Below are 13,493 nucleotides of genomic sequence, written 5' to 3'. Positions count from 1 at the left end.
TTTAAAAAGTCCACTGATACACTTTTTATAGTGTACAGAAATGAATGCAACACAATGGCTGTCTGAACAAAAAACAATTATGACATCATAGGAATATGTGTTATGGCCGTTGGAAGTGTCTTTGGAAAATATTTGTGAATAGGAAGAAGAGGAAGAGTCCAGCCGGTGATGATGATGTCAGTTCTCAATGGACGGCAGGGAGGTCACTGGCACCCGGCGGGAAAAGAAGCTGGATCCTCTGAAGAGGTGGCCCTGACAAGAGGGAACAAACACCACCCTTAAATTCCATGGAATCATAACATTATCCAAATGTACTGTACAGCCTTAAAAAAACGTACAAGTTTGTATACATGCAGTAATAAGCTGCTACCTGTATGTATGTTAATGACAGAAGATAACAATTTAACACAAAAACATAGCAGTACAGACAATTTCCAACAATGCTCCTCGTATACGTTTGAGTTTAGCTGCCTAACCCTAACCCTAACCCTAACCCTGACCCTAACACTGACCCTAACCCTAATGCTAACCCTAACCCTAACGCTAACCCTAACCCTAACGCTAACCCTAACCCTAACCCTAACCCTGACCCTAACACTGACCCTAACCCTAACCCTAACGCTAACCCAAACACTGACCCTAACCCTAACCCTAACGCTAACCCTAACTGCTCTAAATACTGTAAATTCTCAAACAGTGGCCTGGATTGACCTCAGTGATGGAGAGAACCAGGCCTTTATTTCTAATATCCCCTGTTCCCTAGTTAATGAAAACCATGTTGACCTGTTGTCTTGATATATTCAATACAATGTCCAATTCCAAAGCACTAATTCCATCAGTACAGTAAGAGTCATGTCATACTCGGCGCTTTGCTGCTGCAACTTGAACAGAAATACTGTTTTCATTAACCATTGCATTACCACGGTATTAATTCTGCTCACTTTTCCGTTTTTTCTGGACCACTGTTATGCCACCGTGGTTGCAACTCAACACAAACAGCTGATTTTTTACATTGAAAGTATTTCAGCCTTAATGGTAGGCTTTTAATGTGAAAAATCTACAGGAAGAATATGAATTCACTGACAGCAGCTTAACAAATATCAGGAATGTCATCATTGAATACCAGTTTTTATATGAGAATTGACAGTCAATCAATCAATCAATCAATCAATTTTTATTCATATAGCGCCAAAGCACAACAAAACTCATCTCAGGGCACTTTTCACATAGAGCAGGTCTAGACCGAACTCTCCCATGAGCAGCACTTGGTGACAGCGGGAAGGAAAAACTCCCCTTTAACGGGTAGAAACCTCAAGCAGAACCGGACTCTTGGTGGGCGGACATCTGCCTTGACCGGTTGGGTTGAGAGAGAGAAAGAAAGAGGGGGGAGGGAGGGGGGCAGAATAACAACAAAGAGTCTGTCCTCGCAGACAGTAAAGGCTGTCTCTCACACAACCATAGACATGCAGGTTAGGTTGATAGGTGTGAATGTGAGTGTGAATGCCAGTGTGTGTGTCGACCCTGTCAGTAAATCTCCTCAACACAAAAACTAAACAGCTCTTGACAAAACATTCACCGTAATATTTCACTGGGCCATAATGCATATAACATTACACAATGTTTACATGGACTGCATATCTGCAGCAGCTTCAGGCCTCCATCCCACACACAGTCCTTGCAGTGATGTATGTAAAACAGAGGAAAATAGACCTGAAGTGTACAAATACACTTCAAGACGAAGTGTAGACAAGCCTGAAGAGTCTACAGCTACGCCGGTGATTCTATGTGGCTGTACTTACAGTGCTGTGAAAAACCTCCTGATTTATTCTGTTTTTGTGTATATCCCATACTAAATTGTTTCAGATCTTCAAACTAAATGTAACATAGACCAAAGGCAACCTGAGTAAACAGAAAATACAGTTTTTAAATGATAATTTTATTTGTTAAAGCAAAGAAGTTTTCTAACACCAACTGGGCTTGTGTGTGTTTTTGAAAACCACTAAGTAAGTAAGCTTTTATTTATAGAGCACTTAAATCAATTCAGTCCGAACACGTGGTGATGCTGACACATACTGACAGATGTCTATTTCAGCAGATGAGCAGAGTGACTGTACCTTCTGGCTCAGGTGATTCCAACAGTGCATCCAGGACTTAAAGATGGGTGAGTGAGGAGGAAGACCTGCAGTCAAACTGAGAAGATCAACCAATCAGACTCAAACATCAGGACTGTAGCCAAGATTTAAGAAATACAGAGTTCCACAAATTCCCAGACAACAAGACTCAAAAGCTGGGACAGAGACGGCTGCTCTTCATTGTGAATAAGACCTGGTTTTACTGGTCATACTGGCTATTAAAAGATCCCCTTCAAAAGGTGCTTTCAATGTAAGTGATGGAGCCAAAATCCACAGTTTGTCCACACAGTCATTTAAAAGTTAATGTGAAGCTTATATGAGACAGTCTGAGTTAGTCATATCAAGTGGATATCTGTCACATTTACAGTCTTTTTAGCATCAAATTCCCTCTTTGTGTTTCTTCAGACAGTGTTTCCCTGTTGAGCTGCAGGTGGAAGTATAGTATAGTATAGTATATAACATTGAATTATACTTGATTTGACTTATTTGGACGCTGAAGCTTCATATTAGCTTCAGATAAATTTTTAAATGCATTTTTGCACAGGAGGAGGACTGTGGATTTTGGCTCCCATCAGTTATTTTGTCAGTGCACTCTGAAGGGATCTTCTACAGTAGTAGCCAGTATGAACAGGGAGGAATGATTACAGCAAGAAAAACATGTTTCAGTGTTCATTTAAGCTCCTGACTGTTGTTTCCTTTAAGCATGTATGATGTTTTATCATGTTCAACATCTTAGCTTTGAATGTTAGTATGCTAACATTAAACCCAAAGTACAGCTGAGGCTGATGGGAATTTGAATGAATTAGTTTTGCAAGTATTTAGTCATAAACCAAAGTACTGGAAAAAAACCTTTTCATCTAGCACCATCATCAGGTCAAAACTTCATGGTTCTCATCATTGATCCTGAGTCAGGCATGAATGCTTGTTTCCAAAATTCATGTTAATTGATCCAAAAGTTGCCAAGATATTTCTGTCTGAAAAACGTCAACCTGGTGGTGGAACTAGATGAAAAGTTAAGGGATCACCAAAGTAAGCGGGATTCATCTACTGGGTAACATGCATGACCACAAAATTTCATGGCAATCTATCCAATAGCTGATCGGTTTAGGGATGCTCTGATTGATGATATTCATTACAACTCACTAATAATAATAATAACTAGTAATAAGATTTTTGTAAAGTGTTTTTGTAAAGATTATAACTGTTATTATTGCCCTACGCCGTTGCATTTTTGAGGGGCTTGAGATGCTTGAAAACTCATGAATATTGGCACACACGTCAGAACTGGTGAAAATTACAATGTTCTGCAGTGATTGGGCTCAGGCGTGGCCAGCAGGCTGCATAGTGCCCCCAAACGCAGGGCCAGGTTGGGATAAAGTTGCTCGAATGTTCATGAAATTCTGAGCATTCGTTGCTCTCATCATTCTGGTCATAAAACATATTTTTTAAAATTTTTTGCTAGACAGGAAGTCAGCCATTTTGAATTTCATGCGTCAATTTTCATTTAATGAACACACGTTTGAGGCGTTTAGGATGCATTAAAACTCATGAAACTTTGCACCTTTGTTTGAGGTAGTGAGTATTTTCATTAGTATTTGAGGTGCTAGGAATGCTCGAAAACTCACAAAACTTTGCACATGCGTCAAAAGTGGCGTAACTTGATATCTGATGTGGGTCTTGGATTGGGCATAGAAAAATGGCTCAAGTGTGCCCCCTAGAAAATTTCAAAGTCAAAGCCCCCACCTTTAAATTTGACATATATGTACAAAATTTGGTAGGCAGATGTAACATCTCCAGACTTTAAAAAAAAGCCTCTTGGAGTCATACCCTAAGTCCAACAGGAAGTCAGCCATTTTAAATAAATTTTTTCGCAAAGTGAGGCCATTGACAGGCGTTGTATTTTAACAAACTCCTCCTAGAGATTTCACCCGAGTGACTTCAAGTTTGGTAGGTTACATCTAAACACCTTTGTGATCATAAATTACAAAGCTTTTTATATTTCATGGAAGGTGTACCGGTGAATTTTGCCCACAACATGTTTGGGGCATTAAACAGGAAGTTGTAATTTGGCTTTACATTGTCCAATCTGCCCCAAATTTTTCATGCTTGATTGAGTCCAGGACTGAACACTTCTACATGTCAATATTGAGTCAAGGTCACATAGCATCACCTACTGACAACAGGAAGTCGGCCTTACATGACAAACATCATCTGATTTACATGAAAATTACATGGTGTGGTCTACACATGATATACAGCAAAATGGAGTATAGTTACTGGGTGTTCTATAGCGCCACATAGTGGAATTGGATGCAGTCAGACGGGAAGTAGAGGACAATGTGTGCTTGGTGATTTTGGAGACAAGATGTATAGACATAATACTCTCAACGATTAACATAGCTCATATTTAGATCTGATGCGTTTTATTTCTATAAAACAAAGAGTGATGGGACCAATGAGGAATCAGTAAATGAACAGATTCTTGATCAATGATAAATATCAGTCCTGCAGAGCATCACTATCACTTCATGTGGATCAGATTAGTATGAGCTGAATGAACTGACTGTATGTTAAATCATTAATGTGGTTTCACAGAAAACAGCAACAGTAAAACAGCTGACATCCAATAATGTTTGGATGAATGACTCACCCACAGTTGTTGACTGCCATTAGATCAGCCACCAGCATGAATGGATATGTCAGAACACTCACTGCAATCTAGAGACAAACAAATATTGCATTAACCTTGAACGCTGCTGCACATGAGAAACATTTCATATATAACATTATGTTAAAGGACCAGTGTGTAAGATTTAGTGGCGTCTAGCGGAACGGACTACGCAGAAATGGAATATAATATTCATTTAAGCTGTAAGCAGCAGTGAACGGGGCCTTGTATCTCACGTGTGTCACGCAGAGCAGCAACCGTGGTATCGCTATCCTAGGTCTGTTGGCACGGCTCTGAATTGTCAGGATTATCAGACACTGTGTGAATCGGTAAAACAGTGTTTCCTGTGTTCAGTATTTGACTTCCAATCAAGCATGTGAAATTTGGGGCAGAATGAACAAGTCAAGTGGAGTTACAACAATTTCCTGTTTCATGGCAAGACATGCAAATTGACAGGCATGCCCAGCAGGGACGTTCCATGAAAACTAATGATTTTGATAACTTTTCATCGTAAAGGTCTTCAGATGAAGCCAACCCGTAGGTCAGTTCAAATCTCTAGGAGGAGTTCGTTAAAATACAACGTCTGCAAATGGCAAAAACGGAGCAAAAATTACAAAGTTAATTCAAAATGGCTGACTTCCTGTTGTTCCTGTCTAAAGGCCTCCATGTTGCACCGCCATGTTTCTATAATAGCCTAGAACAGACAAACCAAACACTGGCTCTAGAGGGGGCCTTTGCTTTTTATACGAGTTTCGTGGCCACTGTAGGTTCTCCTACACGCTTGGAAGGGGAGGGGGAGGGGAGGAGAGGGGTGTCCATTTGGTTGCTATCTGCAACCTTACTAAATTTTATACACTGGTCCTTTAAATGCTGAACTTACCCCCATGACAAACTTAGTGTAGCCTCTCACAGCTGAGGCTTGGCTGAACTGCAGAGGAAATACAGACAAGTGTCAACAGTCAAATATTCTTCAATCCCTTTCTACATAACCTGAAATGCATTTACTTAAGTACTCTGATAGCAGTTGTAATACTTGATTAGACTGACATCGCCTCACTATCCAGTACAGCATTATGTCATATTACACTGAAAATACCAACTTAAAACAGGGGAAGGTTTAAGTAGCATTTTTACTAATTTTTGGAAAGTCATCAGCATGATTAATGCAGAAACTTCTGACACACACAACTGTTACTGGTATGACTGGTACTTTGAGGGGTTCCAGTATTCCATGTATTATGCAAAGCTAAAGATGAATGGCAGTGCAAGCAGTTTCATTTACACTGGACGGAGACAAATTAAAAACTACTGGTTTTTGTTGTAAATGCCAAGTCAACATGAAATCAAACAGACAGAATGAATAAATGAGACAAAAGTGGCATTTATTTACCACTTTTACCACATATTTATTATATTTTCTCAACCAGTTGTAAACCATTTAAATGTTGGCTCTAGAAAAGATGAACTGTCATTGATCCCTCAGCTTCACATTGGTAAAACTGAAGAGATGATCAGAGACTTTTGGGGAGCAGAAGGTGGACAACCACAACAGACTACTTAATAATGTGAAAGTTTAAATTAGGTTCCATTATTTCTGATGAAAGAAACTTAATGGGAGATACCTTTATTCTTTTTTGAGATGAGAAGATGGGTATCAATCTCATGTCTGTGTTAAGTACAGAGCTAGAGTCAGGATGTGGTCAGCCTAGCTTAGCATAAAACCTGGAAGCCAAAGCATGCTTACTAACACCCCTAAAGCTCACCGATCGACATGCTGTTTGTTTAATCTACACACCAAGAAAAAATAATGTATAGATGACAATTTTTTAGTTATGTGATGAAACTATTTCTTGATGAACAAGTGCTGCACAGAGGTTTACAATACTCTGAGTCTTTCATCACATCAATCACAAGGTCAAGTACAGCATTCACACTGCAAAGTAATCCACCAGGAATTCCTGCTTTCATGTTTGCAATTAGCAAATACGGCGCCTTGCCAGATAATGTCCAGTTTTGACGTGGATGGATTGAGGTGGCAAAAGTTAAACTATTTTGTTGGAAGACCCTGCTTTTATTTTTCCAAAGCCCTCTGTGTTGGTACAACGGCTGTGTTGCTCAACTGGCTCCATTCAAATGAACTGGAACGCTGCATTTTTTCAGTGAATTCTGTACTTCTCTAACTCAACTCAATGTTGTCAGACCTTCAAAACACACGTAAGAAATGCATTTTATTTATTTCTACAAAATTATATTTAAACTGTTCCGTGATGGAGACAGACTTACGCTTTCGTCTACAGAATAGGTGTTAATAAAGTGAGCCAGGAGGTTGCAACACCACAGGAAGAGGACTTCTCCCAGCACATGAGGTATGAGACCACTGCAACACAGCAAGCCACAAAAACCACTGCTCAGACATGTGGTGGTTAATGATAAATATGTTGTAAGAATTTTACTCTAATGAGCAGTGAAATTATGACTCACACATAGAATCCAGTGACTCCTTCTTCCTTAAAAATCCTGACGACACAACGGAACATCCCACTGCAAACATGTCAGAAACAGTGATGAGGTCAGATTACAGTACCGACCAGGCTTTCAGGAGTTTTACAGGAATTATGTTGAAATATCTGCAGCATGACATGAAGTCTTACCTATACTTGACCTCTCTGCCTACAAACTGGGCCATACACCGCACTGACATAACTGCCAAAGGAAACAGGTGATCAGCTACAGATCCAGTTGGTTCATTCAGATATTCAATTATATGTCACTCGTAATATGAGCTTTAAGAGGGCTGACAACTTGGCACATCCTGTAGGAAGCACAATTAATTCATGGAAAATGCCAAACCTTTGCTGGTTGTTTTGATTTCCAGTGTGAAGATTTGCTGCTTTTCTCTGTTTTATATCAATACTCAGTGATCTGAATATTGTTGGGATTTAGATTGTTGGTTTGATAAAACAGAACACCAGCAGATGTCATAATGGGCTCTGAGAATTTGTGATGGACATTTTTCATTATTTTCTGACATTTTATAGACTAAAGTAAAAGTCTAATCAGTGATGAAATATATTTGTTGCAGCTCTAGTTTTGGTTGTGTATAAAGGAGGAAGCTTCCAGAACTCAAGGACGTGTGCACTGCTTTTTATGGTGGAATAAACTTTGACAGAAGTGAGTGAGGAAGGACTGATATTGATTATATGCTGCCATTACTCCTTTTTGTCAGCAGTGGAAAAAGGCAGAGCCTTAATCAAGACATACCATGAAAAGGATGAGTGGCTACTCTGCACAGGCACTGGATGATCATCTCGTGGGAGGTCTAGAGAGAGGAAACCATTTGAAGAGCAACATTTTGAAATAAAGTAGACGAATCTGGCGACTGATTTACATGATTTACTACCATTTCTGCGCTGTCAGAGTGGAACTGAACACATTTCCACTGCCAGTGAAGATTTTTGGGTTAATCGCTGTGGAAAGATGAAGGTAGTCTGTGTGAATGTGGAAGTTATTCAGTCAGTGTGAAATTGGTTGGGACACAGACTTTTTGAAAAAATAATATGAACGTAGCTTCTATCTGACCTCCACAGTGTGGATGTGAAAGTGCTGTGTGGAGTCGCTCATTAAACTCAGCAGGAATTACTGGCTAGCTTGTGATTTCAGTCATCAAGCTCCATGATTTCTGTCACTGTAATCAGGAGAAATGCAACATTTCATAAAAATTGGAAGACATAACTGTAAAAATGGAATTTTGTCCAGGAAACACGACGCTTAGGTCGGCAGGGTGTCAGCTCACCATCAGCCCCGTGTAGACAGATCACTGATCACTGGTCTTAAATGGTCCATTGTCAGTTCTTTGTTGGCAGATTTAATGGAAATGATTAAAGTAAAATGTATTTCATGGAGCTGAGGCTTGTGGCTATACTTTCTATGTTCTACAGGATCTCCTGGACAGTTTTATTGGCAGAAGGAATTACATACATTAAAGTGTTATACATGGGCTTACAAGTGAGGTGGCATCGCAATACCGCATGTCTACTTCTGGCTACAACATGGATGCATCTATAAACTGGAATCTACTGGATCAGCCAAGTATCTATGCATGTTCTGGTGGATAAATGTGTCTTAAGTATCATTTGAAATGTCTCTGATGGTATGAATATGCAGACATTTGACAGTTTAGTCTTAAACCTGGATGTGGCACATTTGAGAACAACTTCAACAGAGTCATTTCATAACGGGACATTTACATACCAAAATGTCCAACAGAAAGTAGGCATTAAGTATAAAGATTACACATTAGGGTAAACAGATGTCTCTGTTTTCATGTCATCCAGGAGTAGCTGACCTCTCACCTCTTTGACCACTTTCCTGAGTGAAGACTGCAGCTCATCTGTTTTGGACAGAAGCTCCATCTGCTGAATAAAGAACAACAAAAATTTATTTGACAATCCCTAACAACACTTATACCTAGGGGTGCAAAGATACACCAATATATACATCTAATGCAATCCAATACAACAGCTCTGCCATAAATTCTACTTTAATGAAGCTTAAACATTTTCAATTTTGGTTGACACTGTCAGAAAGGTAATAATTCTGCTTTATGTTTATTATTAAGGTCATATTGGCTGGTGATGGTGGTGTCCTGGACCGCATTATATTGAAAAGTGTTCCTAATATTTTGTCCGGCCCATTAACATACATGAGGGGGGCAAATTATAAGAGACACTTAGGATGGGTTTAAGCCTCAAAGTTTACAAGAATTCGACTTAATTTAGAATTCATGGCGAATTAGGTTCAATCATTACAATAGTATTAGCTATTAGCATAACAACCTCTGTATGGCTGTAAAACTGAAGTGCAGGCTTCTTCATAACCCGTTCAGAGATGCAACAGGGGAGTATCTGACTAACTACGTTTCTTTATGGTGACACCATGACGTGACACCCAGTAAGAGAAACACAAATGGATGTGCTGATGACAAAATGCGTCATATAGTAAATAACAATTGTTAAGACATGTGTACAATCGTAGTTTCAATCCTTGTTTACCTGTTTAACTTTACTCCTGACCACAGTAGAGATGGCACTGGACACGATGCGTGGTGAGAGGCCACGGAAGAGACCCCTCTTTCCATCCACTTTCACGATATGCTGTGCTGGAAAAAAATACATTTACTGCCAGCTGCCCTTAAAGGACCTTTCCAGTGGTTCTGTTCTGTTCATACAATTTACATTAACCAACAGCCATTTCCCAGTGAATGCTAATCATAACAACAGCATAATAATGATGCTGTGATTTTTAGTTTTTCCAACTTTCCAGGGGCCCGTTGCTTTCAGTTCATTTCAGTATGCTATAAAAATCTACTCACAGAGACTTGCTCAACATACAGTAATGTGCAAAAGGCAGTAAAAGTGAGGTGAGGATGCTTTCAAAATTAATAACATAGACAGAACATCTGTCCTGTGAACCAAAATCGAACTACATGGAATGTATATCTCCGCCATGGAAATTAGTCTCCGAGATTGTTTTACATGTGGAATCATAACTACCTTGAGTTATAAATGTGAATGTGTGTTTTGTAAGGCAAAGTACTACATTTTAAGGTAGGTGTACCACCTGTACATTTCATTTGTAAAGTTTAGAGAATCCTGCAAAATATTACAAAGCTAAAGCTTTGACTGACTGGCTCTAATGGAAGCAGATGTTAGTTATTTAGGTTAAAAATGCAAAAGCAATGGTATGGTCCTTTAACTCATGTACAGTCAAGCGATGAACCAGTCAGAAGCCACTCACCATAGGAAAAGAAGCCAGGCAGGTATAAAACTCTCCTTCCAAACATAGTTGTGCCCACAGTTGGGGGAAGAGGTTCATGTCCCACCTGGAAACAAAAGTGACAGAGATCATAAATTGCTTCCCTGCATCATGGGAACAACTATTATAATGACCAAAAACACCATTGGCGGCCCTTGGAGTGTGTCCATGTTAAGCCAGTTAAATTTAAAAATGCATCTTTTTCCTCTCAGTTTTGGCTGTTTTTCTCACCCTAAAACTGAGCTTTTACAACACAGTCTTAAAAACACCACCATGGCAAGGACAGCCCAGTCACAGTCACCGAGCAAACATTGTTCGGACAGTGACGTTGTGACCCCAAAATGCCAAAAACAGCAACAAGCACATGAAACACAAATCATGAAACTCACGTCAAATCGCTTTTCAGTGCACATATAGATGCATATCTGTATTCCAAACAGATATGCATCTATAAGTGTCAATTTCTCCTTCTAATGAATATTTGGTCTTGTCCAATTTTGGTTGAGAAACTGTAGTGAGCAGATGATCAAAGGACCTGACTTCAACAACTTCTCAAAGCTTCGCTGTGCAACACATCTACGCATGTTTTGTTTTGTATTCGTCCTTTTTTAAAATTCTTTAATTGGTTGAGAGCAGATTGTCCTAGAGGGATGTCCTTTTGACTGTCCACTTATACCAACAATATAAAATAAAACTATACATTTTTGGTAAAAGTTTTGCACTCATAATCAAAAGCTTATTAAGCAAGAGCTTACTGTTGTCATGACAAAGAATCATTTAGTCCTTTTCACAACCGAGTGGTTGGTCACAGTATAAATTACAATGAGGTTATGGCTCCATCGCCGTAACTCGTTACAAAGTATTGAAATTAAGTTTGATTTTAGGTCTAAAACTGTTTACATTAAATAAGAGACATACCAAACAGGTGCTCATTTATAAGTTCGTTAGTTCATCAGTTTCACCTCTTCACAGATCATTTTCAGCATGTTCCCGACATAATTCACCTCCAGATGTACCACACTTGAGTGACATTAAGTTTTAAGTCCAGGATGAAGACAGAAGGCTTTGGTGTTGTCTGGACACTTGGGAGAAGTAGTTCTTAAAACTTTGAACCGGACACAAGGGATTCCCAGGCATGGAAAACATAAAACCTCTCAGGTTTTCCTGGTCCGAGGCAGTGGGACCTTTATGGTTTTTGGTCTCTGAATTGCACGCCGGGCTGATATATTCAACACCATCCTCATCATGCCCCTCCGTGCAAAGCAATGCTGGGTGTCCAACCATACCTTTCTCACCAGCAGGTGTACCATACGAAGATGATGGACACTGGTATTTTTACCGCTTTTCCTTTAGTTTCAACATTGCTTTAAAGACAGTATTACTTGACTTGAACTCTGTATCACTTATTATATTGAAATTTGATATATGGCGATTGATACCACCTCTAATTTCTTCTATCATCTATCATTTTAAGCTCTTCAGGTAACAGTTCCTCGTGCCGTTTTTCACTTGGTTTCTTTCTTTTCTTCTCCATTTCTCTTTCCTCTGCTGCGTCCCATTCTTCAAAATTGTTGTACTCTCCAAATAGATTGAAAGAGATGTTAACATCAGCCACTGATGTGTTTTCCTTCCCAGTCATTAGTTTATCAAGCTGATAACTCAGTTGTGCTTTGATAAGCTGTACTCTTTAAAGTTGATATGGTTACAAGTTGGGTAGCAGATGAATTCAGAACAGTGATTAAACTTGAGCTAAATGAAATCGCCCTGTTTTCAATTTTCATAAGCAAAATAAAGGTTTCACAAATCTGAAAGTGGGTTTAAACAGCGGTAAGGCTTTTGCTACGATGCCTAACACTGTTTCATAAATGTACGTGGTAAAATAAAGGAAAAATATGCTGCTTAGTATCATTATTTATGTTTCCCTTAACCCCGAATCGGAAGCTAACTTCAGCGTCGTCTCCTGTCACCCGGGGGAAACAAAAGACCACCTCTGTCTGTCACGGATGCTGTTAGCTAGCTCCATCAGTACCTGTATTAGTAGCTTCACATATAACAGCGGGTGTGTGATGGCTGTCACTCCCGCTCCCAGCAGTAGGACCGTGGTGTCCACATCCACGGGTGTCGGTGCAGTGTCCCGCTCCACATCGACCACCTGACCGGGCAGGTTTTCTGACGATTCCATCATTAATTACCTTGAAGGAGGGAGACGGATCATCCCGTTCATCCCTCCACGGTCAGTCGAAGTGACTGCGATAACTTCCGCTACCAACCTTCAAAATAATACTGCTCCAGGACGGATTCAGTTAAGCAAATGTTACAGTGAACATGCTGTTGTAATAAGTAGGTCTGAGACAGGGGTGTTTTATTATCTAAAACTAACAGTCTAACATCACGTGACAGAGGAGCCCCAAAGAAGGGGGCGGAGTCAAGCTCGTGCCGTTTTTGGTTGTTGTTTTTTTGCTCACGTGAGGATTCAGACTTCCGTCGTCACAGTCAGTGTGATGATCAAGCTGTCCAGATGTTAGAACATCCTGTAAAATATAAAGTATCTCACAGTGTCCTCATTGAGACCACGGTACCATGGGATGCATTCATGTTTAATAAGTTGTTACTGTAGTTTTTATTTTACTTATTTGTTCGATTATTTTTCTACTTTATGCTGCAAAGACCCATATTCTATTCTATATCTTTCTCATTTACTTTTAATGCGTTTTTTTTTTTTTTTTTTTTTTTTTACTTTTTTCCCCATATCATTGTTTGTTAAAATAGATTTAAAAAAAAAAAAAAAGATTTTGCTTTGCATTATTTAGCCAGTTTATATAAAAAATGCCACATATTTTAAATATTTTGGTAGGCAATAAACAAAGAAAAAAAAAACA

General features: G+C 39.3%; 1 protein-coding gene across 5 annotated transcripts; it reads right to left on the bottom strand.

The window, feature by feature from the left end:
• LOC121896134 (mitochondrial carrier homolog 1-like) lies at window positions 1-12,995 on the bottom strand. Of its 5 annotated transcripts, none has more exons than XM_042409824.1 (12): window positions 12,644-12,995; window positions 10,597-10,681; window positions 9,852-9,958; window positions 9,153-9,212; window positions 8,062-8,119; window positions 7,452-7,503; window positions 7,282-7,341; window positions 7,084-7,204; window positions 5,681-5,728; window positions 4,783-4,850; window positions 2,115-2,190; window positions 1-252 (listed from the first exon to the last, which is right to left on the bottom strand). In XM_042409824.1, exons 1-12 carry the CDS (start codon window positions 12,797-12,799, stop codon window positions 178-180), a joined length of 966 nt encoding a protein of 321 aa, XP_042265758.1. In that variant the 5' UTR covers window positions 12,800-12,995; the 3' UTR covers window positions 1-177. The 5 variants fall into 5 exon arrangements, with proteins under 5 accessions (XP_042265758.1, XP_042265757.1, XP_042265760.1 ...); XM_042409823.1 differs by having other exon boundaries at window positions 9,153-9,215; window positions 12,644-12,993; XM_042409826.1 differs by having other exon boundaries at window positions 7,084-7,177; window positions 12,644-12,992.
• Window positions 12,996-13,493: the final 498 nt, after the last annotated feature.

Source organism: Thunnus maccoyii, chromosome 4 (genome assembly GCF_910596095.1).
Source record: "Thunnus maccoyii chromosome 4, fThuMac1.1, whole genome shotgun sequence".
Classification (NCBI taxonomy): domain Eukaryota; kingdom Metazoa; phylum Chordata; class Actinopteri; order Scombriformes; family Scombridae; genus Thunnus; species Thunnus maccoyii.
This window is presented reverse-complemented; position numbering and strand designations above follow the sequence as displayed.

What these genes read in the sequence shown, in the direction of transcription:
- LOC121896134 (XM_042409823.1), bottom strand. Translation starts at nt 12,799, where the DNA reads ATGATGGAATCGTCAGAAAACCTGCCCGGTCAGGTGGTCGATGTGGAG. An exon ending in ATGTGAAGCTACTAATACAG is followed by an intron (nt 10,682 to 12,643) that starts GTACTGATGGAG and finishes TTTTGTTTCCAG; the next exon opens with GTGGGACATGAACCTCTTCC. An exon ending in ATGGCAGTCAACAACTGTGG is followed by an intron (nt 2,191 to 4,782) that starts GTGAGTCATTCA and finishes TGATCTTCTCAG; the next exon opens with TTTGACTGCAGGTCTTCCTC.